The 27,780-nt window shown below is 58.5% G+C and overlaps 1 protein-coding gene across 2 annotated transcripts in view; it reads left to right on the top strand.

The window, feature by feature from the left end:
* Nucleotides 1–26,243, top strand: part of UBASH3A (ubiquitin associated and SH3 domain containing A) — a 39,573-nt gene extending 13,330 nt beyond the window's left edge. For both annotated transcript variants that reach the window (XM_075999985.1, XM_075999980.1), the window contains 8 exons: nt 9,227–9,353; nt 14,261–14,364; nt 16,830–16,948; nt 19,081–19,173; nt 23,652–23,796; nt 24,582–24,688; nt 25,588–25,697; nt 26,091–26,243. In XM_075999985.1, the coding sequence (XP_075856100.1) occupies nt 9,227–9,353; nt 14,261–14,364; nt 16,830–16,948; nt 19,081–19,173; nt 23,652–23,796; nt 24,582–24,688; nt 25,588–25,697; nt 26,091–26,228 (943 nt within the window). In that variant the 3' untranslated portion in view covers nt 26,229–26,243. The remainder of the gene's footprint in view (nt 1–9,226; nt 9,354–14,260; nt 14,365–16,829; nt 16,949–19,080; nt 19,174–23,651; nt 23,797–24,581; nt 24,689–25,587; nt 25,698–26,090) is intronic.
* Nucleotides 26,244–27,780: the final 1,537 nt, after the last annotated feature.

The following is a 27,780-nucleotide window of genomic DNA, read 5'->3' as shown; positions in this document are numbered from 1 at the left end:
AGTTTTGCTTTGGTTGCCTGTGCTTTGAGGGTATCGCTCAAGAAATCATTGCCCAGACCAATGTCCTGAAGCATTTCTCCAATGTTTTCTTTTAGTAGTTTCATAGTTTCAGGTCTTAGATTGAAGTCTTTAATCCATTGTGGTTTGATTCTTGTATATGGAGAGAGATAAGGGTCTAGTTTCATTCTTCTGCATGTGGATGGATATCCAGTTTTCCCAGCACCATTTATCGAATAGACTGTCCTTTCCCCACTGTATGTTCTTGGCATCTTTGTCGAAGATGAGTTCACTACAGATGTGTGGATTTATTTCTGTTCCATTGATCTATGTGCTGTTTTTATGCCAGTACTGTGCTGTTTTGGTCACTACGGCTCTGTAGTACAATTTGAAATCAGGTAATGTGGTTCCCGCGCCCAGCCGAGGTAGGCACTATTATTGTGCTAGATGAAAGTGAGGCACAGAGAGAGCAAGTAACGTGCCCACAATCACACAGCGAGTGAGTGGAGAAAGCAGGATTCAAACAGGATCCTAATCCCAAGCTCGGGCTTTCAGCTGTTAACTAAGCTGCCTATAGAAGGGGTTATTATATTAAAAAATCAGTCAGTGAAATAAATGATACATCCATACAATAAAATACTTGCAGCTTTAAAATAACCATGAGGAAGTACTTTATGTACTGATATAAAAAAAATACACAAGCTATACTGATAAATGACAAAAATAAGTAGCAGAATAATGTGTACAGTATGATAGTCCTTGTGGGGAAAGGGGGAAGGAACATGTATTTGTCTGTAAATATACACGCATGATATGTACTTACAGACATGTATGTGCCTAAAAGTTCCCTGGAAGGGAGAATGTGTAGAAACTTCCAGCAGTGGGGTGGGCCTGGGAGCCAGGAGAACAGAACACGGGAGGGAGGCTCTTCCTAATTTTAACATTTATGAACTACATACACGTATTACTTATTCAAAATATAAATGAATGCATTTTAAATTTTAAAAAAAGGAATATAGGAAACTTGGGTCACAAGGGAGAATTAAGGAAGAAGAAGTAGAGAAGTCAGAGAAAACCAAGGCCGAGATTCATGCAACACACCCTGGTGCTCTGGGCTCCCCACACCCAACGGGGAAAGGGGTGCACCGCCAACAGACAGCGACAGCCGCCCAGATGCATGCAGACTGCTCGGGACGAGCAGAATGTGCTGGTTCAGACATGTCCGTGGGTACAGTGGTCACATCAAAGTCACAGGATGTTGGTGCCACCAGGGGCTGTAGAGATGGCACAACCGTCCTGCGTGGGATCTGGGAACACACGAGCCAGGAGCAGCGAAGTAGGTGACGCCACACAGAGAAGGAGGCACTCGTGTCCCTTTGGAACCCACTCGGCCCAAAAAAAGGCTTAAGGGATAGAGAGGAGAGGCTGGTTACACTGTAATTGGCCGGGGCTCCCCTATGGCCCGTGTCCTTAGTGTGTCCTTCACCCTGCCCACGACAGGAGACTTCCATTGTCACAGAGGAAGCGCCAGGCAGTCAGCAAGCTGGGACGTTTCTAGAACTATGCAGGACACTCTGCAAAATATGAGTGTGTGGCTGTGATATTTTCACTTGGCAATGAGTCTGTCAGGCACCTGTCACCGACGTGACCATCCCAGCTTTCGTGCCTGACATTTCTGGGACTACTCTTTCCAGAGACAAGTTTATCTTAGGAATTAATAAACAGTAACAAAAACTGCAATGAAAGGAAAGAACATACGCACTGGACTAGGTGCCGTGGGGTGGCTGAGGGGCCCTGCTTTGGAAGCACCCGCTGACAAGCTGCGACACCTGTCTGGGCCAGAACGGCACACGGTGGGCACCGTCAGACTCAGCTGTGTTGCAAATCTTTTGCGACTGTCGAAAGTCCTCGTTAAACACAAAGTTTTTTGAATCGGAAAATGGTCCTTGAACATCCGGACACATCACGAACGTGCTAAGTAGTGGGGAGCGCAGTCAGATGGCACCGTCCGGAGCTGGCTGCCCGTGGACAGACGGCGGTTGCTCGGATGTTTGCTAAATGCCTCCCACCGGCCGCAGCAGGTGCAAGGTGAGCAGCAAGGCCTGCTGGGGTCTCGGTACCTGGGACAGGCCCGGGACAGGCTGGGAACACCCACAGATGCACCAGCCAGGACTCCCCTGGGCGCATTTCCAGGTGAGAGTCTGCAGCTCAGATGCTTCTCACCTGGCGGTTCACACGTCATCACCCGCCAGCAGTCTAACCGCTCCAGCCTCCATGCTGATGGCTCTGGGACTCTTTGGACTTGGTGAGTCAAGTCCCAAATCACAGTGGAGCTCCGTCCATGACTTTGGAGGGGATCAGAGACGGTCCGGAGGGCGCTGGTGGTGGCGGTGGGCATAGCCGGGAACCACAGCCGTTCCCTGCCCTGCACATGGGAGACCGGATAGAGGTGACTGTGGGACACGGAACAGCAGGGCCATGCGTGTGAGCGCCCAAGAGGACACAAGCCGCCTGCCAGCCGCGGTGAGGACACTCCCAGCACTGAAGGCGAACACGGCAAGTGACTTTCGTAAACCTCAGAGCACGTTGGGGGCCAGTAGCTCACATATAATAAAGGCAGTGAGTGCTATGGGCTGTGTCCCCCAAAATTCATATGTTGAGGCTCTGACCCCCAGAACCTCAGAACCTGACCTTATTTGGAGAGAGGACCTTTAGAGAGGTGATTAAGTTCAAACGAGGTCATCGGCGTGGGTCCTGATCCGACGGGACCCGTGTGCTTGTACGAAAAGGCGCTGAGGACACAGACACGCACGGAGGGACGCCCTGTGCGGACACAGGGAGCACACGCCGTCTGCACGCCCAGGAGAGAGGCCCGGGAAACACCAGCCCTGCTGCACCCTGACCTCGGGCTTCCAGACTCCAGGACCGGGACAGAGTCAGCGTCGGCTTTTGAAGCCGCCCAGAGCGTAGACTGTGTTACGGCCGACCCGGCAGACTGACACGGGCGCTGTCCGTGCAACCCCACAGACCGCAGCCACGTCCTTTTAAGAACCAGGGAGAGGCCGGGCGCGGTGGCTCACGCCTGTAATCCTAGCACTCTGGGAGGCCGAGGCGGGCGGGTCGCTCAAGGTCAGGGGTTCAAAACCAGCCTGAGCAAGAACAAGAGCTCGTCTCTACTAAAAGAAATGGAAATAAATCAATTGGCCAACTAAAAATATATAGAAAATAAAAAATCAGCCGGGCATGGTGGCACATGCCTGTAGTCCCAGCTACTCGGGAGGCTGAGGCAGGAGGATCGCTTGAGCCCAGGAGTTTGATGTTGCTGTGAGCTAGGCTGAGGCCACGGCACTCTAGCCCAGACAATAGAGTGAGACTCTGTCTCAAAAAAAAAGAGCGGGGCAGAATTTAAACACAGCTGTTCCTGTGGGGCAAGGCCAGCACAAGTGGCCACAGAGACAGACAGAAATGTCGGGGTGCACAGCTCCTCCCCCTCCTCCCACCGCCGGCGTTTCCGCCGCAACCTTGACTGCACTTCATCTGAAAGACTGGCAAAAAAAGTGCAAAATTTTCTCTCCGTAAAACCCCACAGGTGTCATCTATTGATAGCAGCAGGCTCACCGTCTGCCGGGGAGCCGTGGCGGGCAGGTGCCCCCGCCGCGCCCTCAGGAAGGGGAACCAGCCCCCACTTCCTGCGCTCACTCGACTCTGCGAGCTGGGCCCCGGCGTGCGAGTCTGAGGAGGGAGCGCTCAAGGGTTCAAGCACGAATGTCAGCGCTCTCGGTCTACTCGCAGTTCGTGTCTACCGGCCCTGGCGCTGGGACACCATATGAACACAGAACTTCTGTTTGGCCCGGACCACACCAGCAGGGGTTCCCGGATCAACACAGAGCAGGTCACGATGACATGCAGAGAGAAGGCACAACGTGCAGAGTTCAGGAAACACGGACCCGAACCAAAGCAAGACGCCTTGCCGGCAAGGAGGGGCGGGCACACGGCCGAGGGAGAAGCTCGGAGACTCGGAAACTCGCCCTTCCTGGCTCGGGGCAGGCCTGGGCACCTGCCGCTGGCCGGGTGAGGACTGGGGGGCTAGGGGCCTCTACGAGACAAAATGCAAACGTCCGCAAATGGGCTGGATAGACAGAAAGGTGCCATGCTTCGCGGCTGAGAAAGGTGGATCGTGGGAAGGTACCCGTTTCCCCCAGAGTCACTTCCAGGTTTCATGAAATTCCAGGCAGAATCCCACGGAGACCCTTTGCTGGGACTTGAGCAAACGGATGGGAAGTTTATCTGGAAGGACGAACAGGAGAGAAGCCCCCAGAACACTTTGAAAAGTAAAGATGCTGAGAGGAGACACTTACCCTACCGTGTGTCTGAAATGCACCATAAATCTGTGATATGGTCCTGGCTCGAGGGAAAGAAGAGTAGGGGTAGGGGTAGGGGTAGGAGCATGGGTAGAGTGGGGTTATGGTTAGGGTAGGATAGGGTAGGGTTAGGGTTTAGGGGTAGGGGTAGAGGTAGGATAGGGTTATGGTTAGGGTAGGGTAGGGTAGGATAGGGTAGGGTTAGGGTTTATGGTTAGGGGTAGGGGTAGGAGCATGGGTAGAGTGGGGTTATGGTTAGGGTAGGATAGGGTAGGGTTAGGGTTTAGAGGTAGGGGTAGAGGTAGGATAGGGTAATGGTTAGGGTAGGGTAGGGTAGGATAGGGCAGGGTTATGGTTTAGGGTTAGGTGTAAGGGTAGGGGTAGGGGCAGGGTAGGGTATGGTAGGGTAGGGTTATGTGTAGGGTTAGGGTAGGGTAGGGTAGGGTTTGGTTTTAGGGTTAGGGTAGGGGTAGGGTTAGGGGTTGCGGTTGGGGTGGGGTAAGGGTTAGGATTAGGGTTAAAGCAGGTCAGAGGGACAGACAGACATGGGCGGACAGACAGACAGCGTGGCCGGGCTGGCATCCTGGAGGTGTCCCCCGGCCTGGGGCGCACAGAGACAGGGAGTGACGCAGCTGCAGAATCGGTGGTACCCTATGTCTCCTCACATCCCGCAGTGAACGTGTTTCCTGGCCATGCCAAGGAATCAATGGAGGCAGCAAATTGTTTTAAAAACAAGCTTCTGTGCAAGGGACGTGTTTCTGATTTCTTGGACCTTGAAGATCCTTGGGAGCTCATAAGCAGCGGAAGGGATCTCCATGTGAGACGTCACAGATCTGTCTTTGACAGCGATTACTAAATGCTTGAAATGTAAGACGTCAGTTTGTTAAAACTCACAGAGAACATTGCCCCCCAAGGAGCAAGATGGGAGCCATGCTTCTCTGAACTGTTAGTGAAGTTGACAGCCCTTCAAGGCTCACCCTGGGGAGCGGTCACCTTCCCGCCGTCCTCCCTCCTGCTGCGGCGGGGTCCCTGGGGGCCTGCGCGCTCCGGCCCCGCCGACCCGCGTCCGGCTCCCGCACTTCCCTGACGGACAGGCCGGGCACCGCATTCTTCACACACAAAGTCTTCGTTCAGAAACTGCTAGGAAACACTAAGGCTAGAGAGAAAGAGTGGGCAAAGAACATGAACAGGAGAGAAGTAAATAGACGTCAAAAGCTGCTCTCCAGTAATAAAAGAAACGCACAAAAAATGAGTACCCTTTCCCTCCCTCAAATCAGAACAGTTTTTTCTGTTTTTAATATACCAGCAACATCACCACGGGTGAGCACATAATGAGCTGAGGGTCCTCCTTCAAAGCAGGGGAAAGTGAAACTCTCTAGAGAGCAAGCCAGCCAGCAATGTGTCCAGGAACCCTAGAAACAGCCTAACCCTCTGGCACGGTGGGTCCCCTCTGGAGACGCCGTCCCAGGGAAGAAAGAGATCAGGATTTGCGTACGAAGGTGTTCTTTGCCGGGGTATAGATAGCAGTTTTGAAGAAACGGACGCAACCTGCATTTCTGACGATCATGGAACTGGCTATACAAATTATGACATATGCACATCTTAATATTATGTAACCATTAAAATATTTTCAAGTGATTCTAATAGCGCTGGTGTGTATAAATGTATCTACACTGTGTTTTGCAACCTTGTAGATGAACGCATGCACACTCACCCCAGGGACTCCCCCGTCACCAGGAGAGCCGTCCTCCAAGCCCCAGTGTCCCCGCCCTTCACACACCGCCCCCCACCTCACGCCTCACCTGAGCTAACCTCCACGTCCAGCCCTCGCCGTCACTCCCTTGAACAGACCCCTGTCCCTTGTCCCTTCCGCTGCCTGGACTCACCTGGCCAAGCCCTAACCCGGCGGAAAGTGCTGGAGAAAACCACCCCATGCTGCTGGCTCTCACCTGCAGGTCCTGCCTGCAACGCCCCCATCTGCCCCGCCCACGCGGGCTCCATCCACGCCCACGGCCCCTCCCTCTCGTGCCACAACAGGTGCAGCAGCCAGCAGAGTGTGCACGACACTCTCCACCACGTCACCACCTCTGGGCCCAGGTGCTCTTCTCACCACTGGACAGCGGGGCCATCCAGTGTCCCAGCAGGGCACCTGCCCACCGGTGCCTCTCGGCCCGTCCTCCTGTGCATCTCACGCCCTCCGAGGGCATCGTGGCAGCGTCATCTACTGTCCCCTGCATCCTCCTCCGTCATTCCCGCCAGCAGACAAGCACGCTGTTGCCCTAAAACAACACAATCAAGCAAAACCTCTTTATCCCATTTCCCCTCCAGTTACCGCCCGTTTCTCTGTTCTGGGTTGTAGCGGCACCCCGGGCGGGTGCTGCAGTATTCGCTGTCTCCAGGGTCTGCTCTCCTTCTCTCCTAAAACCCCGTATGGTCTGGTCGGGCTTCCCCAGCCGCCACCCCCTTGCCAGGTGGCCGATCCCCCCCCCCACATCGTGTGGGCCTCCGAGACCCTCACCTGACCCTCGGCAGCAGTGTCGGGCACCAGGCCACCCCCTCCTTGCCCCACCCTCCCTGGCACCACCCAGGGCCTCTCCTGCTCGGGTGTCCTCCCCCACACCCCGGCAGCTGCCCGTCCTCCTCTCCTGTCTCTCGCCTCCCTCTGTGGGGGCCCGGCTCAGCCCCTGGCTGTGTCTGTGAGCCCTGTCCCCAGCTCTCCTCCCTCTGCGCCGGCTCCCCTGCGGCCGGGTGGCTCCCCTGCGGCCGGGTGGCTCCCCTGCACCCTGTACTCGCTGTCCAGGCCGGCTCAGGGGCTCCGTGTGGATTGCTGGCAACCTTCCAGACTTACCAAAGTCCAATTCCAGCTCTTCGTCCCAAATTCTGCTCCTCTCCTGGTCTCCGTATCGTATGAAGGGTGACTTTTCTTTCCAGGTGTTTAGGCCCAAAGCTGGGAGTCCCCAGACCCCTCACTTCTCTCGGGCTCTGCTTCTGATCTTTTAGCAAAACGCTGTTGGCTCCAAAGTTCAAACTATGACCAAATCTGACCATTTTTGGTGCCCTCCACGCTCCCACCTGGTCACCTGGGCTGTGGCCGTGGGCTCCCAGCTCTCCCTGGACCTGTGATCTAGTCTTAACTGCCAGGAGGAAGGGGCCGACCCCTCAAGGTGCAGTGGGCTCCACTCCCTCCCACCAAGCCCGCTGGCCCCGAGCACCAGCCCCTGCAGCGGGCCCCCTCCCAGCTGTCCCCTCTGCGGGGCAGCTGCCCTGGGCACCTGCGACCCACCGTCCTCGGGCTCTTGCAAACAGCACCTGCGTCGCCCAAGGGTCTTTGTCCCACATGTCTAACACTGCAGCCTGCCCCCACCGCTGCCCACTTTATTTTAGTCCATGATATTTTTCACCCACTAGACTACGTAATTTTCTTTTCCTGAAAAAGTGGTGCAAACTCAAAAAGAGGGTAAGGAAACAGCTCCACGCGTGGACGGGTGAGGGAGGTAGGGTAGGAGTCAGTGGAGAACGGGGTTGGAGAATTAGGGACTTTTTCTTCTTTTTTAATTCGCTGTGTTCTCCACGTTTCTAACATCAGTTGGAAACAAAACATCCCGAATTCTCCCAGTGGATTAACCGAGAGCAAAACGTCAGGAGGCGATATTGGGAGGGCGAGGGGCCTCCGTGCCTGGTTCCCACGCAAGCCGGATGGCTCCTGCAGCCTCCCGCTCTAGGCACGCACGGTCGTTAGCTCTGCACTGTGACTGCAGATTTTATTTTGTAGATTATTTTTAAATCGAGTTTTCAAAGGTCTTCCCCTTGGAGAGATCGATCACTCGCTGTTCCGAGGAGGATTCAGGTGACTGTCGGCTGTTTCTCACACACGGTCTTCCTCTGGCCGCCCACCTGCTCCCTCCAGACCTGCTCACTTTGGGGGCCCATCACCCCTCCTGCTCGGTAGCCTGGAGTTCTCTCCGCCCCGGTCTGCCCGATCTTCCCCCTAGTCTCCCCGCAGCTCCCGAGCGCCTGTGCACCCCACGGCACTTTGCTCGAGCCATCGGAAGGCGGCGATTACCCCAATCCCTACAACTCCTTCCACCGATACCCCACTCCTTCACATGTCCCCACAGCTCTTCCACGTGTCCCCAGGGCTCTTCCACGTGTCCCCACGGCTCTGCCACATGTGTGCTCCCAGGCATGTCCCTCTGCAAACCTCTGACCATCTCAGAAGGTGGTCTAAGAGGATGGCTTGTTAGTCGGGGCTCCCCAAAGAGAGACAGAGAGACAGAAAGACAGAGAGAGGGGGAGACTAATTTTAAGCAATTTGCTCAAGATTGTGGCCATGGCAAGTCCAAAGTCTGCAGGGCAGACCAACAGGTTGGAGACCCTGGGAAAAACTGATATTATAGCTCAAGTCCAAAGATGATCTGGAAACAAAAGCCCCCCTCCCCAGGGGGCTGCAGTCTTTTCTCTTAAGACCTTCCACCAAATTAGATGAGGCCACCCGCCTATGGGGGTCATCTGCTTTATCCAAAGTCTACTGATTTAAGGCTTAATCTCATCTAAAAATACCTTCCCGGTGAACTCCAAAATAACATCTGACCAAATATCTGGGAACTGTGGCCTAGCCAAGGGACACAAAAAAAATCGACCAACACAGATGGTGGTAGCAGTATAATAACAAAACAACCACACACTACACGTCCGCTGTATCCCGAGCACTTGGCACACGCTGTTTCGTTTCATTCTCACACTGACCTCACCTGGCCAGGTCATCCTGAACATTCTCCAGCAGGTATGTGACCACGGGTGTGGTGTTTCTATGGCAACAGCATCTCTCTCGCACCTCGGCTCACGGCTTTGATCTTCTTCCTCCGAAGGACGTACACCTTCAGCCTGGCCGCCGACCTCAACTCCAGAAAGGACGGCGACGGTGGCAGCAGACAAAACGTGGAATTTCCTCCCCCACAAACGCCGAGGAGTTTTAGCAGCATACAGGATTTGCAGGTAATAGAATTCTTTTTGTAAAAAAGTAAACTAAGCAAAGCCACATCTTGTGTTAAGGCCAGGGTGGACAAGCTTCCCGGGCACAGCCGTTGTCCTGTAGACACATCCTCCCTGCTGCCGCGGAGCCCAGACCCGGCGTGGGTTCCACCCTGGTCCACCTGGCCCGGGCAGGGGGAGCCGCCCGGTCCACCACCAAGGTCCTGTCTGCAAGATCCCAAAAGCAGCAAGGGTCGTGGCACTGGGATCCTAGGCAGGGACCCAGCACTGCCCAGAATCCTCAGTTCTCACCCCGATTCCCTCATTAACGAGCCAAGTGACACCAGAGGAGTCACCTCTGCCAATGTCGTGGCTTCTCATCTTTCGAGGCCGGGCTGGGTGAGGTGAGGGGAAGGAGCCTGTGCTCCATAACCCGGAGGACAGCAGCCTTGGGGCCAGGGTCCCAGGCACGTGCAGGAGCGCAGGCTGCCAGGCGAGGGACCCCGAGGGGCCGGGTCAAACGGCAATGTCGTGTCCCTGTCTGTGTGGTTGGCAGGTCGGTCCCCTGACCTGAGGCTTCCTTCTTCCTCACAAAGGGACCTCAAGAGCAGGTTGGCCCTGCAGCTGGCTGTTAGCAGTGGAATCTCCCGTCCGACCCGTGTTGAGTCCAAATCGGTTCCTCCGCGCCCTGCCCCGTGTGCTCACACGCTACCTCAGGGTCTCTCATCCCACCCCCACCCGCCAGGAGGCGGCGTTCCTGCCCCTCCCTGTTTTACGGATCTGAAAGGTCGGGCTAGGAAGGTCAACGGGGCCCACAGACTCCTGCCCCGCACCAGCCTGCCAGGGTGACGTGAGACGGGTGTCAGTGTCCTCCACAAGCCGGGCTCTGCTGCCCAGAGGGGGACGCTGTGGTCTGGCCCAGTCCTGAGTCCCAGAGCAGGGTTTGGGGCCTGGTCTGTAAAGCTCGTTCAGTGAAGGACAGAACGACCCCGTGGCCCTTTCGGCACTTGCTATCAGGTCAGCCTGAGGCCGATGCTCACGCTGTTATGGATTGGATTGTGTTCCGGCAAAAATCCTCCTACTGCAGCCCTAACCCCAGTACCTCCGAATGTGACCCTGTTCATAGAGAGAGCCTTGAAGGAGGTGATTAAGTTCAAACGAGGTCATGAGGGGTCCCTGATCCAATCTGACTGGTGTCCTTATAAGAAGAGAGGAAGACACAGACATATAAGAGGACACAGACGTGCACAGAGGGACGACCTGTGGGGACACAGGGAGGAGACACCTTCTACAAGCCAGCCCTGCCGCACCTTGACCTGGGACTTCCGGCCTCCAGCACGGGGAGAGAACGCATCCTGCCGCTCCAGCCTCGGCTGTGGTCCTCACCGGGCAGCCCAGCTGGCCAACACGCTGCCCCTTCCCCGAGAGCCCTTCGGTCCCCAGAGGCCCCCTCCAGGCGGGGCTGAGCTCGCGGAACAGGTGCTGTGCGCAGAATGCCAGGCGGACGCTGGGAAGGCAATAGGGACCCTCCTCAGACAGGGCTCCAGTGGCAGAGAAGAGCGGCCCCAGGCCACCAGCCACAGATGACAAAAACGGGCTCCTCGTGTCTGACTCCCGGGCTCTGGCGGCTCAGGCTGGACTGGCCACCCTCGGTGGGGGAGGGAGAAAGGAGGCCAGGGCAGGGCTGTCCCCAGACTGTGCCCCTCCCAGACTAGGGAGGGCCTGGCGTGGAAACCTCCGCCCGTGTCTGAGCTCGCTGGTGCTTTCCATGGATGACAAGAGAACATTCGTCCCCCTGTGACCTGGACCCCTCACTTCATCCGGCATCGCCCCATCTTTATTGCAAGAAAACCATGGCAACAGGCACCGTGGGAGGCTGAATGATGGCCCCAAGACAGGAGGTCCTCAGCGCCGGAGCCCTTGTGTGTGTGACCTTATACAGAAAAAGGCTCTCTGTAGGTGGCGTTAAGAATCTTGAGGTGGGGACAGATCCTGGGTTGCCTTGGAGGGGCCCTAAACCCAGTGACAAGTGTCCCCGATGGAGAAAAGTAGAGCAGGGTCTCCCATGCGCAGAAGAAGGGGAGGCCACGTGACAGCAGAGGCAGGGAATATAGTGATGCAGCCATAAGCCCAGGACACCTGAACCCCCTGCAGCCACCTGGAGCCAAAAGAGGCAAGGAACAGATTCTCCAGGGCAGCCTCCGAGGCGTGTGGACTGCCGACACCTGGACTTTGGGCTTCTGGCCTCCGGGGCTTCGAGAGAACCAGCCTGTGGTGACCCGCTAAGGCAGCACCTTCTGCGTAGGGTTGGTGCTGCCCGCCGGTCCCGTAGACGCCGGGGTTAGTCTGTTCCATCCCCCACAGGCCTTCCTCTCACTCGATCATCGCGTTCCTATTGCAGAGCTCCACGTTTCAACGTTCAAGTGCTCCGGGCTCTTCCAGGGAAGAAAATGCCCCAAATCCAAAGCTCAGCCCGATGCGTGGACTTAGATCGTCACCAGGCAGACTGAGCTTCCAGGTCTGCCCTGGCAGGAGAATGGGGTGGGGCATTTTAATGTTCATCCTCGTGGGGGAATGACAGCTGGTGTTGTTATAGACGATTTCTGCACAACCCTACTTCAAAACGCTCAGGCAGCAAGACCAGCCTTCCCCTCGGAGCTCTGCCCCGGGAGGCAAGTGTTCGAGTCCAGCAGCGAACACCTGCAGTCCTCCCGCAAGAGACGATGCTCCCTTGCCGCCACCGCAGGCCGCAGTGAAGGCCCCGCCCCCTGGCCTGAGAAAGTGCAGGCACAGCGACCGTACACCAGTCCACGGCTTCTGCACCTCCCCAGTGTGGTCAGGGCCACGGAGAACGGCGCAGTCCCTCAGGTCAGCTGCAAGTCCCCTCTGCTCAGGTCAGGGTGGACTCACGAGGGAGCCGCAGGGTCTGGCCCCAGAGCACCTGTGGGGCGGGCAGGCTTGCTCCCACCCTCCCTTCCCGGCAATCCCGACCACTCCTGCAGAGGAAGCAGCGGCCCGGTACGGACTCGAGGCTCGATGGCCGTGAGCAGAAGCAGACCCAGCGGGGAGGGGCGGGACACTGGCCCGGTTTAAACTGAGTCACATCGGGGTGGGCGTGTCTGATATTAAAGGATTTGCAATTCCCTCTCTAGGACTTGGGGGAGTCAGGGCGGTCTGGGCAGCTGTGTGGGGCTGTCTGCGGGGAAGGACTGCGTCTTGTCACCTCTCTTCCTCACCCTGCTCAGTAGCAAGACACGAGAACGTCGTGCTCCCGCTTCAACCCGGAGAGCTGCGTGGCCGGGAGGGTCGGAGGGAAGGCCCCTGCACTGCCTCCTGCCCCGCTGTCCTGCCTGGCCACCTCCCCTGCAGGTGGGACCAAGTCCTGCCTCCCTCCAGAAGCACCCAGCCCACCTCCTGCATGGGGCGCTGTCCACTCCGCCCCCACCCTCTCTGCACGTGACTCGACTTCCCACGTTTGCCCCTCGGCCCAGGGACATCTGCAGCTCTCTGGGGGAGGGACCCTGGGGCTGTGGCTGTGAGTCCCAGCCTATGACACACTCCCTCCCGCAACACCGTGTCACAAGGACCCTGATGGCACGAGCCCTCGGAGCCCCAAACAACACGGGCCCGGTGCCGGGCGGTGCCTCTCTGGGGCTGGGGTTGTGAGTGCAGGGTCCATGTCAGCCGGCCCCACAGTGTCCTCTGGGGTGACAGCCAAGTCTCAGTGCTTCCCTCGAGGGTCCCAGCTACGTATGGGACTCCTGGCGCAGGGCTCACGCTGTCCTGGTAGCCCTGGTTGGCTTGGCCCTTGGCAGTCTGCTCTCTGACCGCGGGATCGTCCTCTGCTCTCATTGACTCTCTCCATCTCACTTGCCGTGGGCTCCCCTCGAGGGCCCCGACCCACCAGCATGGGAAGAAGGGCATCCCCAGCCCCCCAGGACAGACCCCACACACACACAGGAGCCCCCTCCTAAACAGTGGCCACGTCGCCGCCTGAAGGGTGGCCCCCGGGTTGCTTCCCCGAAGCCAGGCCTCCCCAGGGTCAGCGTGGCCGTGCTCCCCGACACCGCGGGCCCCAGGGCCAGCCCGGCTGCCAGAGGCAGGGGAGGAGTGTGCCAGAGAGCCACCGTCCCCACAGCTCCAGGCCACTGGCCACCGCCAGTGTCACTGTCCTGCCAAGAAGAAACAAAGAAAAATAAGTACTGTTGTCCTCTCACACTCAGCCAGGCCCTGCCAGAGAACTGCCCCTTAACGTGCCAGCGCGGGGCAGCCCTGGGGGGCTCCTCGGGAGAGGGAAAGTGCCAGCAAAAGCGAAAGCTAGAGACATGGATAGACAGACAACAGATGGATCATCTATGTCTGTGTTACAATAATACGTCATAACAAATCTATGTTACAGCAACACGTATTGTGATACAGAGATAGAGACAATGTCCCTAGAGTCTCTACGTCAGGGGTCCTCAAACTTTTTAAACAGGGGGCCAGCTCACTGTCCCTCAGACCGTTGGAGAGTGCGCACTGCGGGCCTGGGACGAGTTGGCTGCTAAGCAGGACAGGCAGCGGCGGCAAAAACACCGCTCGGGCCGGATAAATGTGCTAGGCGGCCCGCATGTGGCCCTCGGGCCGTAGTCTGAGGACGCCTGCTCTATGGGGGGAGCAGGACTCAGAGAAGAGAGAAAAGCGGGAAAGCAGACGTGTCCTGCTGTGGGCCTGTCCTGTCTGTCTTCCCCTCCTTTACGATGCTGCCTTGCCCAGAGAGTGAGATGTTGGAGGAAACTGACAGGTACCCAATTCCCCGTCCTCTTTCACTGTAATGACGTTGACAAAATGGCACCAACAGAGGAAGAGGGTCCCAGTCCAGGCCAGCTGCTGGGTGACAGGGAGGGCTGCAGACTCGGATGCTAACGGCGCGTGCCCTGCTTCGCCCCCAGGCCACGGTGGCGAGGAGGAGCGTGCTGGTGGTGCGGCACGGGGAGAGAGTGGACCAGGTCTTCGGGAAGTCGTGGCTGCAGCAGTGTTCCACGCCCGACGGTAGGTCGCGCCCGGCGGGTCGACGCACAGAAACACCGTAGGCCCCACAGACGGTCACCGAGACCCCCGCTCGGTTTCCCTAGATGGCAGCAGACCCCCCAGGCACCGTGCTGTGGGCTGGCCGTGTGGAGGTCAGACATGTAGAATGCACGCCTATGCCTGCTGCATTTTCCTCCAGAGGCATCACGCGTGTGCATTTGCATTTTGGGGTGTGGTATCTGTGAGCATCTGACCTCAGCTGCTGCAAGGAAGACAGAGGAGGAATGGGTATTGGTAGCCAGTCAGCCCCCGAGTGAACACCTGGGCGGGTCTTTGTATCCCGGCAGCACACATCAGGATTAGGTCAGCAAGTGCCGCCTTGACTTCAGAGCAGGGCACCCCGAACTCCCGGCTCTGAACCCCACAGCTGCCGGCACGTGCTGTCTCTGTCTCACCTCCGATCTCTGCAAACCAGCCCGAACTGCCGCAGTTCCTGGCCCCACTGCCTAACAGATGGGCATGCTCTGCAGCACGTGGCCTGCACACCCAGCTTTGCCCAGGGCTCGCTGTGCAAATTAGGTGGCGAACATGGTGATAGAGTCCATGCGCAGTTGCCGGGCCGGCTGAGCCCTTCAGGGATCCCTGCAGGAGCCCAGCAAGCCCAAGAGAGGGGGCGATGAGTGGGGAAAACCGTTGGCAGCTGATAAGCACACTCCAGAAAAGTCCGAGCAGATGACATCATGACCAAACCTGCCTCCCGAGCACACGGAGCGGACGGCGTGGGCGTCTCTATGAAACAAGATCCAGCAGGGACACGAGAGCTTAAGAAAGAAGCAAGGAGGCAGCGGGGGGCTGGGCATGAATCGACTTTCAGACGTGCAAGAAGCTTTCCCGCAATGCAGCAGCTGTCGAAACCGCACGCTGAAGCGGCACACCTCGACCTTGTGTGGCGGCGGCAGGGGAGAACCGGTGCAAAGCAATCAACACCAAAAATAGTCACTGGGCTTCACAGAAAAAGAAAAATAGATTTGGTCGTCTAGACAAATAACCAAGTCACCTAGAAGGGAAAATATTTGAAGGCAGCTAGAAATTCATGGCTGAAAGGAAACTCTGGGTGGGTCTTCTCACAAGGTAGAGAAGCCCCCGATAAAGTCAACAGTCCAATTTGTCTGAATGTTGTGCGTTGCACGTTTTAATCAATTCCACTGGGGTATGTGGCCGCATCCTTCCCCAGGGTGACAAACCCCAGGGACATAGAGATTTGGGGGCCCCGCTGTCCTCCCTGCTCAGCTTGAGCTGGCCCCGCACCCATCCCCCATCTTCACCCCATCTTCTGCACCCTGTCCCCACGTCCTTGTCCTCTTCTGCTCTCAGCTGCCCGGAGGGACCACAGATAAAGTGTCAGGGACAGCAAAAGCCCTAAATGGATGTGTTAACGTTTTTTGGATCACAGATGCCTTTGAGAATATGATAAAGTTGATGGACCTTCTCTTTCAAAAAAAATAAATAAATTCAAAACTGCCTTTCCCAGTGAGGCCTTGCAGAACGGCCTGTAAAGCTTGTGGTTCAAACAAGAGTCTCGGCCGATGGAAACTCCAGGGAGGGAGTGTTCAGGAAAATCCCGCATGGAACCTAAGGAACAGGGCACGCAAGATAACTCCCACCCCGTCTGCATCGGTGAATGGCTGGGGGCTGGGGGTTCAGGGTCTACTGGTGGCCCGGAGGTTCAGCGCCACTGGGAAGGGTGTGGGGGGAAACTGAGTGCACTGGCGGGCGCAGTGTGGCATCCCTCGTAAGGACAACCCATCGTTTTGACAATGAGACCTTCCCCGCCCCGTGCTACCGCCGGCCGCGCCAGGCGCCGGGCTCCAGCTCTATCCCACCGACTCCTCACTACATCCCTGTCGTTTTCCCCTTTTTACGGATAAGGGAGATTAACTCATTTGTTCCCAGTAACACAGAGAGAGAGGAGCCGGTGGTGGCAGGATCTGCCCCCAGACTGTGGGATGTTAGAACTCAAGGTCAAACTCGAGTGACCCGTTCACCGTGCAGCCTCGGGGTGGGATGCAGGGAAGGGGGAGCCCAGTGAACCACCTGTTTCTCACCTGGCCTTGAGTACAGGGATGCCTGTCCCCTGAGCCACGTGGTACATGATTTAAAGCCACGGGGGTGGGTCAAATGTCACCTGCTTAACTGATGCCAACTTGAGGTTCTTACCGAGTTGGGTGAAGTCACTCCTGGAGACACTCGGTACTTTACCGGGAACGTTGCATGAGTGAATCTTCACGGGAGGTTCTGGAAGGACAAAGAGGGTCCTGATGTTCTTGGGGCTGAAACCTAGGCTTCTGTGCTGGAGGAAATGTTGGCGTGCGTGGTTGACAATAATTTAAGTCACGACCTCGCTGGCAGAGTGGGTCTTGCCTGCGGAGTGTGCGGGACGGATCGGCACTCACCTGGCGAACCTGAACGTCTGGTGCTCGTTCTAGAGAGATACTACCGGCCGGACCTGAACTTCCCCCGCAGCCTGCCCTGGCGGGGCTGCGGCCTCAAAGGCTTCGAGAGCGACCCGCCCTTGTCGTGCTGCGGAGAATTCCAGTCCAGAGCCGCAGGTGCGTCTGGGCCGCCCGGCGGGGAGGGGCGGTGGGCGCACCCATGGCGGGTGTGGCCGGCGAGCCTGGGCCTTGGCCGCACGCCCACGACATTCGAGTCAGCGGCCAGGAGGCTGCGCCCAGAGAGGTCCAGCAGCTCTCCCCAGGCCACGGAGCGGGTAGATGGACGGAGGGCAGAGGTCTGGGCCAGGGATGGACGGGCGGGGAGGTGGGGAGCCATGAAAGACAGGCGTGAAAATGAAGAAAAAGGGAAGGAAAATTCAACAGCCTCTGGGTGCACTAGGGATGACATCTCCTCATCGATTTTATTTCAAAACCTGTCACTTTGAGCTTTCGTCTTACGTCTGGGTTTCTGGTTCCACCTGATGGTGTTTGGGGGGATGAAAGAGACCGTTGAGTTCATCCTCACTTTATAAATTTAGAAAGTCCCAGGCTGGGTCACTGGAGGGACTCGCTGGGCCCCCGCCCACCATGGTGAGCTCATGGCGCTAACCTCTGTCTGGGCAGAGCAGGGCAGGGCAGGGCCGGGCAGGGCCGGGAGCCCTGGGTCCTGCAGGTTTCTCCTTTCAGTGGTGAAAATACTGAACTCACAGGACCGATGATTTCAGGCTCCCGATGTGGGGTCACTGGTCACAGAGTCGGGAAGAGGTGACATTCCCTGTCCCGGGAGTCACTGTGAGCCTGCTACACACAGCCCGAGGGGCCCCTGCCACGGCGGGGTGTGTGTGTGTGTGTGTGTATGTGCATGTGTGTGCATGTGTAAGCGTGTGTGTGTGTGTCATGTGTGTTTGTACGTGCGCACCCTCTGTAACGTAACTTAGCAGCTCTCCGCTTCATGCCTGAGTCCTCGCTCAGACGCCCACCCCTCCCAGTGCGCTCGGACGCCCGCCCCTCCCAGTGCGCTCAGACGCCTGCCCCTCCCAGTGCGCTCGGACGCCTGCCTCTCCCAGTGCGCTCGGACGCCCGCCCTTCCCAGTGTGCTCGCAGACTGTCGGGGACGGGTGTCCTGGGGCAGTCATCGACCTGGGTTCCTTTGCTGGGGCTGCTATGACAGAGCCCACAGACCGTGCGTGGCTCACACGCCAGTCGCTCGCCGCCGCGTCTCTCTGGAGGCCACAGTCCCCGACCACCGTGTCGGCAGGGCCGGTCCCTCTGGGGCTGCGAGGACGGGATGCGTCCTGGCCTCCCCCAACCTTGCAGGCGACGTCCTCTGCTTGCACCTTCACCTTGTCGCCTTTTCCGTGTGTGTCTCTGTCCGGGTTCCCCCTCTTACAAGGGTGGATGAGAGCCACCCCAATTCTATCTCCATCGCTGCACCCACCTTAAACTCGATGACTGTGTAGAGACCCTAATTCCACACGCAGTCGCGTTCTGAGGCAACAGGGGTTAGGACTCTGACGAGCCTCTTTGGAGAGCGGCACGATTCGGCCCCCACGAGAGCCTCGAAGCTTGGGTCCCGAGCGGTGCTTGCTGCAGGGGCCTGCTCTCCCCCGAGGGGCAGGGCTTTGGCTGTCTCCGAGGAGATGTGGCCTGGAGGCTTGTCCTTCCACCAGCCTCAGCAGGTCTTGAGATCTCCGTTGTTGGGAAACAAAGTGCCACAAACTCTACGCAACGCCCATTTGTTGGCTCGCAGCTCCGCAGATCAGAAAGCCCGGCACTGCACGGCTGGCTCCCTGCTCGGGTCTCACAGCCTGAATCAAGGTCTCCCCGAGCCGAGCTCCCACCTGGAGCCCAGGTCCCTGCAGACCCACCTGGGCTGTCGGAGAGCCGAGGTCTGCTCCTTGCTGGCTGTGGGCAAGGGGGCTGTCCACCTTCCTTGCGACATGGCCCCCATCTGCGAAGCCAGCCATGGGACGACTTTCGCTTGTGGAATCTCTCTCACTGCGAATCTGACTTCTTTTCTGTGGCTGGCTGGAGAAAATCTCTGCTTTCAAGGGTTCACCTGTCTCGCTCGGGCCCACCTGGGATCCTCTCTCTTCTGCCATACGACATAACATAGTCACAGGTGCCACTACACTCAGGGGGTTATGCAGGTGTGTCCGCCCAGGGTGGACGTCCGGGCCCCCGCAGGGGAGCCAGCCGCCCGTCGGAGGCCAGAACCACGAAAGGGCATCTCCTCTGCTGTCTTCCAGGGGCTGCGCTGCTGGACAGCGGCGTCCGAGTCACCTCTGTGTTCGCCTCCCCGGCCCTCCGCTGTGTGCAGACCGCCAAGCTCCTCCTGGAAGGTCAGTGGGAACTTCAGGGCTTCTCATGTAGCCCCAACCTCACAGTTCTTCTCCAGGGGAGTGAGAAGGGAGTAAGGGGACTGGATGGTTGGCGGGGTGTGGCCACATCGTGGTCGAGAGGCAGGCACGAGAGGCAGGCACGAGCCCATCCTCCAAGCACGGCTGGGAGGCATGTGCGGCCTGGGAGTGTTTCTGGGATGCCAGGACTGGGAGAGCAGTGGGGGTGGCGGAGCTGAGGGCCGGGCCTGTCCTCACACTGCTCCCCTCTGGCCTCCTTCTGCCGTGCACTTAAATAAACACCTGGAAATGGGCTCCAGACACCTGCAGAGCTGGGCACTGCTCCGTGCCTTCTAAGCACAAAGTGCGAGACTCTTCCCAGGCAAGGTCACATGCCAGCGGGAACTGTCCAGCGCCTCCTGGGGCTGACGCGTGTTAGGAAGCGTGTTAGGAAGCTGCCGCCGCTTCCACCTAGGGGGAGGAGAAAGTCCCTGCCCGGAGCAGGTGGCCCGGGGCTCTGCTTTCCGCTGCATGGGGAGAGGGGCAGGATCTGGGTCCCCGGGCAGGGCAAGAGCACAGGCCGACCCTCCACGGGGCTGGGGGAGAGGGCAGGTGCGGAAGGTGGGCAAACGGGAGGGCTCACCTGACTTTCTCGGAGACCTAGGAAGTCAGCTCACCTGGGGAGGTGAGTGAGGAGGTGGAGGTTGGAGGTTTGGGGAGGTTGCAGGTGTGAAACGGCTGTCGGGGAGCGGGGCCAGGGCAGGGACCGGGAAGTGCAGGTGACCACTGGGCAGCGCCAGGAGCCACCTGAGGTTGGCGAGCATGAGCTTAAATAGAGACGCGTGGGCTGAGCCTGGGGTCCCCCATCCGGTGTTGGCAGGGAGTAGGGGGAGGGCTGGATCTGAGGAAGGGGGGTTGGGAAGTGAGAACAAGGCCACAGGAGAGGGTGTGAGGCTTTGGGGTGTGTCGAGGGGGTGGCCATGCTGAGGACGTTCAGCTGGGGCAGGTGAGCAAAAGGAAAAAGGTGAGCAATGGAGCAACGTTTGCAGGATGCTGGGTGGCCCTGATCCCCTGGGGGGCTGCAGTCGCTGGAATGACAAGCCCCACGGCGAAGGGAGGGGCACCCGAGGCAGGCAGGGAGGCGCACCCCTGCAGGAGAGGGGTGTCGGGGAGATGCTGGCGCTGCCTGCAGACGGGGTGCTGCCAGACTTGCACGCAGAGCAATGTCACAGGCAGGGGCCACACTGCGGTCAGCCCCACAGGTGCCACCCGGCTCCCAGCTCCCACGTCCACAGGTCCCCAGGTCCCCCGGGGGAGCTCTGCCCCAGCACCTTGCAACCCAGAAGTGCAGCACCGGGCAGGTGCAGCCCTTTTCCTGTGTTCTCATGAATTTTCTCTCCCATAATCCAGCCTCTAGTTCATGAAGCATAAAACTCAATTTGGGCTGGGCGTGGTGGCTCACGCCTGTAATCCTAGCTCTCTGGGAGGCCAAGGCGGGCGGATTGCTCGAGGTCGGGAGTTCGAAACCAGCCTGAGCAAGAGCGAGACCCCGTCTCTACTATAAATAGAAAGAAATTAATTGGCCAACTAATATATACAAAAAATTAGCCGGGCATGGTGGCGAATGCCTGTAGTCCCAGCTACTTGGGAGGCTGAGACAGGAGGATCCCTTGAGCCCAGGAGTTTGAGGTTGCTGTGAGCTAGGCTGATGCCACGGCACTGACTCTAGCCTGGGCAACAAAGCGAGACTGTCTCAAAAAAAAAAAAAAAAACAAATAACAAAACTCAATTTGGTTGCCAAGGAGCAGCCACGACCCACTTTCCACCACTGGAAACGTTGAGGCAGCTCCTGTCTGCACCCAGCCTTGTGGCTGCTCCCTCGCTCTCTGTCATCTCCCTCCCGTTTGTGGCGTCGGCATCCGAGCCCCTGCACGGTGCTTCAGGTCGTTGGGACAGGAATGCCGGTTCATTTCACCTGGCGCGGGGCTCGCGTGCTAACTGCATCGCCCTCTGGTCCCTAAGTGCGTGGCTTCACTGGGGCAGAAATGCCCGTTTATCTCACCTGGCGCGGGGCTCGCGTGCTAACTGCATCACCCTCTGGTCCCTAAGTGTGTGGCTTCGCTGGGGCAGAAATGCCCGTTTATCTCACCTGGCGCGGGGCTCGCGTGCTAACTGCATCGCCCTCTGGTCCCTAAGTGCGTGGCTTCGCTGGGGCAGAAATGCCCGTTTATCTCACCTGGCGCGGGGCTCGCGTGCTAACTGCATCGCCCTCTGGTCCCAAAGCGCATGGCTTCAGTGCAGCAGGACACAAGATGCAGCTCAACCCGGAGGACGGAGAAGGCTCGGCTTCCTCACGCCCCTCATCCTCTCTCCACTGAGGCACGCACACACACGCACACGCGCACACACGGGCCCCACACGCTCACGCACAACACGCGCCACACACGCACCCTGGGCTTTCGTTGTGCTGCTGGGTCAGACTCCAGTCCTGGGGGGACGAGACTGAGAGGAGCTCTGACCCAGCCAGGCACCGCGGTCCCCAGGTCAGGCCTGCGGTCACCACACCCGATGGGTAGACCCACGCCCTCCCCTGTTCCGGAAGGAGTGAGGCGTGAGCAGCATCCGCACCAGCTCTGCCCTTTCCCGGGGGCGAGGGCAGCAGGACGGGGCGGTGCAGGGGTGGGCTCCCCGGCCTCCGATGACCTCCCGGCCGCACTTGGGTTTGAGGACAGACAGCTCTTATTAGCCGTGGTGGGCGAAAGCAAAATAGATACGTATCCACAGTAGCTTTATCCCCGGATCATTCAGGATCAATATATTTATAATTCATCCAACGACTATACTAACAAAGTGTGGACAAAGCAAGAAGCACATGCAGAAGTATGATAAAATGTGACAGGCGCCCATGCCTCGGTTCCCATCTCCTCCCCCCACCCCCAGCCCTCGACACCCCCATTTAATGAGAGCGTTTTGTTCTGAGCCACACAGGATGCCGCCCCTCTCCCACCAGCCTCCCGCCCTTTCAGCTCCGCCTCTGCCTGGCTGCCCACTAGCGAGCCGGGCGACCTGTGTCCAGCCGGCCAGCCACGGCCATCTCCTCCCGCCGGGGCCTTCATTGCCCCGAATTGGGAGGGATTCTTCCAAGCGATGGCCTCGATCTTCCTTTCCCTACACAAACTCTCCCACCATAATCACAGCGTGTGAATAAAAGAATAATAGATAAATACATACAAATAAAATTTAAACTGTTCTTTCGGCCCGCCTTCACCATAAAAGAATATGACCGAGAACTTCAGAAGCGTTTTCCGTGATCCCAATTTTTGGGGGGATCTTTTTCTGACTTTCATTATTTCGGCCTCTCGCACGTAAAACAAAAGCTCTCAAAAAACGTTTTCTGACGATGACAGTGTCAGTGTCTTCAACGTGATCTCTCATTGTCTTTTACCCCACGTGCGGATGTTGTCACGATGCCTGTTTAGAGGGCCCCTTTGTAAATCCCATGTTAATTCAGGAAGACGAGGACACGCGGTCTTCTTCACGAGGCCTCAGACTCGTCCACCTGCTGCTCAGGCCGACATGTGCGATGCCGACGTGCTGGACTCTATTTAAACCCAGCACCAGCCCGTGCCCACTTCCCCCAGTGTGGCCGCAGAACAGTGGCCTGCAGGGTGTCCTTCAAAGAAAGAGGTCCGTGGCCACCCACTGGGAGGCTGTCAGACCGTTTGTTCATCTGCTGTGTTCACAGTGGACGTGGGCCTGGGCAGGCGTGGGGAGAGCTGGGGGCCTGGTGAACCCAGCGTGACTCTCTCTTTCCTAAGCCTGCTGACGGAGGAGTTCATGCCGTGGGCTCATGCACATCCGGGGAATTGATTTTACATCCAGTATTTGAGTTTAATGACATTTTCTCCATTTAAAATAAAAACACTAAAGTCTTTTTTTTCCCCCTGATCAAAATGAGATGACCTTGCTTTATAGGTCTTCTTATAGCCAAGATATAAAATGCTCAGGAAGGCCGAGTTGTGAGGAGCCTGAATGTTCCAGGAGACCGTTCCCTTCCACCCTTTACCTCTTGCCCAGTCTGGCATACGCGTTCCCGGGGAATGTGCTTCCCAAGGCTGTCATTGGCACCTGCTCACGGGCGGGCTCCTCCTTGGCCAGCGCTGTGCTGTGGTGTTGGTTTAGCTGCCTCAAGGGGGTCCTGCTGCCGGGACCCTCGCCAGCTCCCAGACTCGGTCCCCTCCTGGCGGACACAGGCTCATCACTCCCCTGACCCCTTCCAACTGCCTGGCAGGTTTAGCCTCAGAAATAGCAAGACTGTGCTTAATCACAGAACCATATTTGCCAAGGAAAAAGAAGTAACAGAGTTTTGAAAGACATTATTTGCATCCATGGGTAAGATGCTAAGATCTAGGAGGAGACTTATTTGCAGGACGCCAAGTGGATGTTAAAGATGACAAATGCTTGCATTCTGTTGAACTCAGAACTCAAACTGGAGAAGAAAATTAAGATAAGAGTGGAGCCCGGAATCTTTGAGTGGACCAAATGGGAGGCGGGCAAGACCACCCCAGCCCTCATGAGCCCGGAAGAGCTGAAAGAGGCGAACTTCCCCGTGGACACTGATTACAGGTGAGCCCTCCTGAAGCTCTCGGGGCACCTCGAGTTCTTGTTAGGGAAGAATTTTCCGAGATGCTGAGCAGGGTAAGGAAGACACTGCAGTGGGCTCCGCAGCAGGGAGGCTGGGCTCCATTCCACATGCAGGGAAAGCGAGGACTTGCAGTCACGGAGCAGGGACGGGGCGGTGGATCGAAGATTACAGAGAGGGTGGGGTAGTTCTTGCCAAGTTGCCGTCCCCCGAGTCTTGCTGCAGGCAGGCAGGGTGATCAGACGTGACCTGCGGTGGTGGAGGATCCAGCTCAGATATGGAGCGGAGCAGGGTTCTTGCTAACACTGACTCCACAAGGACAGACGCCGGGGCCCGAAGGTCAGGGCCTGGTCGAGAGGAGGGTCCAGAGGGAGAGCCTTTGTCGTTCTCGTCCCACATCTGGCTCTGCTGTCACAGAACGTTCCTGTGTTCAGTGGGAACACATGCTGGGGATGGACTGTCACAGAATGTTCCCGTGTTCAGTGGGAACACGTGCTGGGATGGAACATCACGGAATGTTCCCGTGTTTAGTGTGAACACGTGCTGGGACGGAACATCACGGAATGTTCCCGTGTTCAGTGGGAACACGTGCTAGGATGGGACGTCAGCCTCTTGTCCGTTTTGAGCACAAAACTGGAGCCTCCTGTGGACCTCGGCCCTGCCTGGAGGCCGAGCCATCTTGGAAGAGCCTTCTCCTTCCCCACCAACCGCACCGCGCAACCCTGACCCTGCCACGGGCCAGGGCTGCAGCCGCCCTCTGTCCCCGCAGGCCCGCGTTTCCCCTCTCCTGCCTCCTGCCGGCCGAGAGCTACGGCGAGTACGTGGACAGGTGCACAGCAAGCATGAGCCGCATCGTGGACACCTGCCCACAGGACAGTAAGTCCTCGCCGCCCTCGGGCAGGAACAGCCCCAGGGCTCCAGGTCTTGCCTCTGGGATGGAGATTGGCCGATTTCTGAACCTATTCATGACCCCAAACACCCACCCCCGTTTCCCAGCAACAAAGTACGGTCTGGCGTCCGCTGCCGCAGTACACGGCCACAAACACACCTTCAGACCCGGGACCCCGCTCCGGGGCTGAGTGCAGATGGGCCCGGGGCTGTAGGGTCAACACAAGCCACCAGTGTCCTCACGACTCAGGTCGGCTTCCCAGGAGACAAAGGGGACTAAGAAAGGACAGAGGGACAGAACTTCCAGGCAGCACCGGTGGGTCTGGCCACAGGCCCCTCCTGACTCTCTGGGTCCCCTAGCCCTGGCTTTGTCCTGGATGGAGCTACACGGAGGTGTCATCTCCCACCTCGTCCTTGGAGCTGGCTGGGCGTGGCGTGTCACCTGGGGGAGACTCACTCAGCCCCGACTCTGGACGTTCCTGAGCTCTGATCTAAGGTCGGGGTCGTGCAGGCTCGCTGTGATACCCGCGGATAATTCCAAGGCACATCGGATCAGGCCTGTGCGGCAGCCACCACTGCAATTAGCCGCTGTCCTATCTGTGTTCGATGGTGCCCAGGCAGCCAGCCTCAGAGGGTGGTGTCTCGGGTCACTTCCTGCACCATCCCCGGGGCTGGCAGGCAGCTGCTGGCACCCTGGGCCCTGCACGGAGAGGCGATGAGCTCGGGGACGGTGCGCAGGTGGGAGCTCAGCCAACCACACCTGATCCCGCTCTCTCACGGCCTTGGGACACTGCAGACTAGCCCTGCCCCGACAACTTGGGGGATCTCGGGCTAGTAAAAGGCACCTCCCTGCCTGCCCTGACCTTCAGTGCTCTTCCGTCCTGCAGCGGGCGTCATCCTGCTCGTGAGCCACGGCTCGGCGCTGGACTCCTGCACGCGGCCGCTCCTGGGGCTGCCGCCGAGGGACTGCGGGGACTTTGCCCAGTTAGTGAGAAAGGTACGTGGCCGCTCCCGTCCCTTTGGGGCACAAGGTCAAGCACCCTGAAGATGCAGGGTTAGCACGCTCCCTTCTCGGGGCCCGCCAGCCCAGGCCGCCGCGGCCCGCACGCCCGGAGACCCGACCCACCTGCTCGCGTGCAAGGGGCAGCCTCGGGCCGGCGCTGGCGGACGGGCTGCCGCCCTCGCCACTGTGGTCATTTGCTGCCAGAGGCTGTTTTCAGAGTCAGCTCAGATTATAATTCCTCCGGCTCTGGTGGCGAAGCGCGCCGTGCGGCGAGGCGTGAGCGCTCTAAGGAGGGAAGGGACGGCAGCCCGCGGCCGGCTTTGGGACCCGTCTGAAGCCGGCTGACGGTTATAAAATATTAATAAGTGATTTCAAACTCCCTTCCAGATCCCTTCCCTGGGCATGTGCTTCTGTGAAGAAAACAGGGAGGAAGGGAAATGGGAGCTGGCCAACCCGCCGGTGAAGACCCTGACTCACGGCTGCAACCCCGCGTTTAGCTGGAGGAGCTGGCTCCTCGGCAACTGAGCGCTGAGGCGGCTCGGCCGGGCCCACCGCCGCGCGGAGACTGCAAGACTCTGCGCCTCCCGAGGGGTCTCCGTCTCACCTGGTGTGACTTGCAGAAGCACGAGACGCACTTTCATATTTGGGGATGCTTGTTTGCCGCCTGTGTTGCTGTCGTCCTTCAAGCTGGGCCGCGGGGGCCCGGGGCGGGGGCTGGGTGGGGCGCCACCACCCCCCCACCCCCCCCACAGGTGCGAGTACCTGCGCCGATACAGGACAGACGGGGGGCGTGGCTGGCGGGGGAATGACACCTGGGGCTCTAACTTCCAGGAGTTAGAGACTCACCCCCCCACACACACACACACACTGTTTATTATTTTACATGTTCGTGTCAGTCAGGTTCCCTGTCACCTTTCCTGCTCCTGTTTCAATGGCTCTTTAGCTGTGTCCACGCGGGCTAGACTCGGTGTGACATTCAAGGAAATGGGCAGGAAAAGCACCCGCCAGGCCAGCCCTGGGAGCTGCTCCTCGGTGTGGACACCCGGGTGCCAGCCTCCTGTCGCAGCCCCAGCAAACGACCACAACCTCGTGGTCGCTGGAAGCAGCGCAGGTTTTTTGACTCCGTCTCCCGCGGCTCTGGAGGTCAGGGCTCAGCTGCCGACCTGGGTCCCTCCTGGCGGCTCTGGGGGAGGGTCCCGTCCCCGCCCTTTCCAGCTTTCAGAGGCCACCTGCGTCCCTCGTCTCGTGCCCCACCCCAGCCCTCCAGGACAGCAGAGCAGCGTCCTCCAAGCTCTCTCTGACCTCTGTACCCGCTGTCATTGTCACCTGCCTTGGGCCCTCCGCCACCCCCTCCCAGGGCCCCCATGACCCCCGAGGGCCCTCCCAGTTATCCAGGTCATGGCTACCTCTGGGTCCTCAGCCTCACTGCACCCGCACAGTCCCTTTCTCCAGGTAAGGTCCCATGGTCACAGTCCCGGGGACTAGGATGTGGACTCCTCCGGGGGTCATTCCTTAGCTGCCACCCCTGTCCTCCCAGGCGTTAGGGTCTGATGCACCTCCTGGTGCAGGTCTTCCTTTGGCTGCCCTTTACTCACTTCTGATCAAGATGGGCGGGAAGGGGGACTTTGCAGACAGGAGGAGGGAGTTCCCCTGACGTAACGGGGAATCAGAAGGGCCACCAGCAAAGTGGCGTCCGCCTGCGACAGTATAAACACGATGGTGGCTCTGACTTCAGGAAGGTGGCCTAGTTGTGGGTGGGGTCCCCCCAGTGTGTCTCCCACCCGCACCCCACAGGTGGCACCTGTTCCCACAGCCCAGGCAGGCGCCCGGCGCTGCGGCGACATCCCACACGGTGCAATGGAAACCCCCACCCCGCCTCTTCTCTTTCCCGTCCCCATTCCCATTCGGATGTCCTTTCCCTTTGCGGTTTGGTACACGGCTGATCCGTGCCCGGCCCTCTACATACTGGAGCAGATAGAGAGCCCGGGGGAGGCCCAGCTCTGCACCTGCGGCCGCCTGCGGCTCCCGGGCAAGCCAGGCACGGAACACGCGTGAGCACGTCCAACACCTGAGCAGA

This window comes from Microcebus murinus, chromosome 1 (genome assembly GCF_040939455.1).
Source record: "Microcebus murinus isolate Inina chromosome 1, M.murinus_Inina_mat1.0, whole genome shotgun sequence".
NCBI classification, from domain to species: domain Eukaryota; kingdom Metazoa; phylum Chordata; class Mammalia; order Primates; family Cheirogaleidae; genus Microcebus; species Microcebus murinus.
The sequence above is the reverse complement of the archived record's forward strand: the minus strand, read 5'-3'. Positions and strand labels throughout refer to the sequence as shown.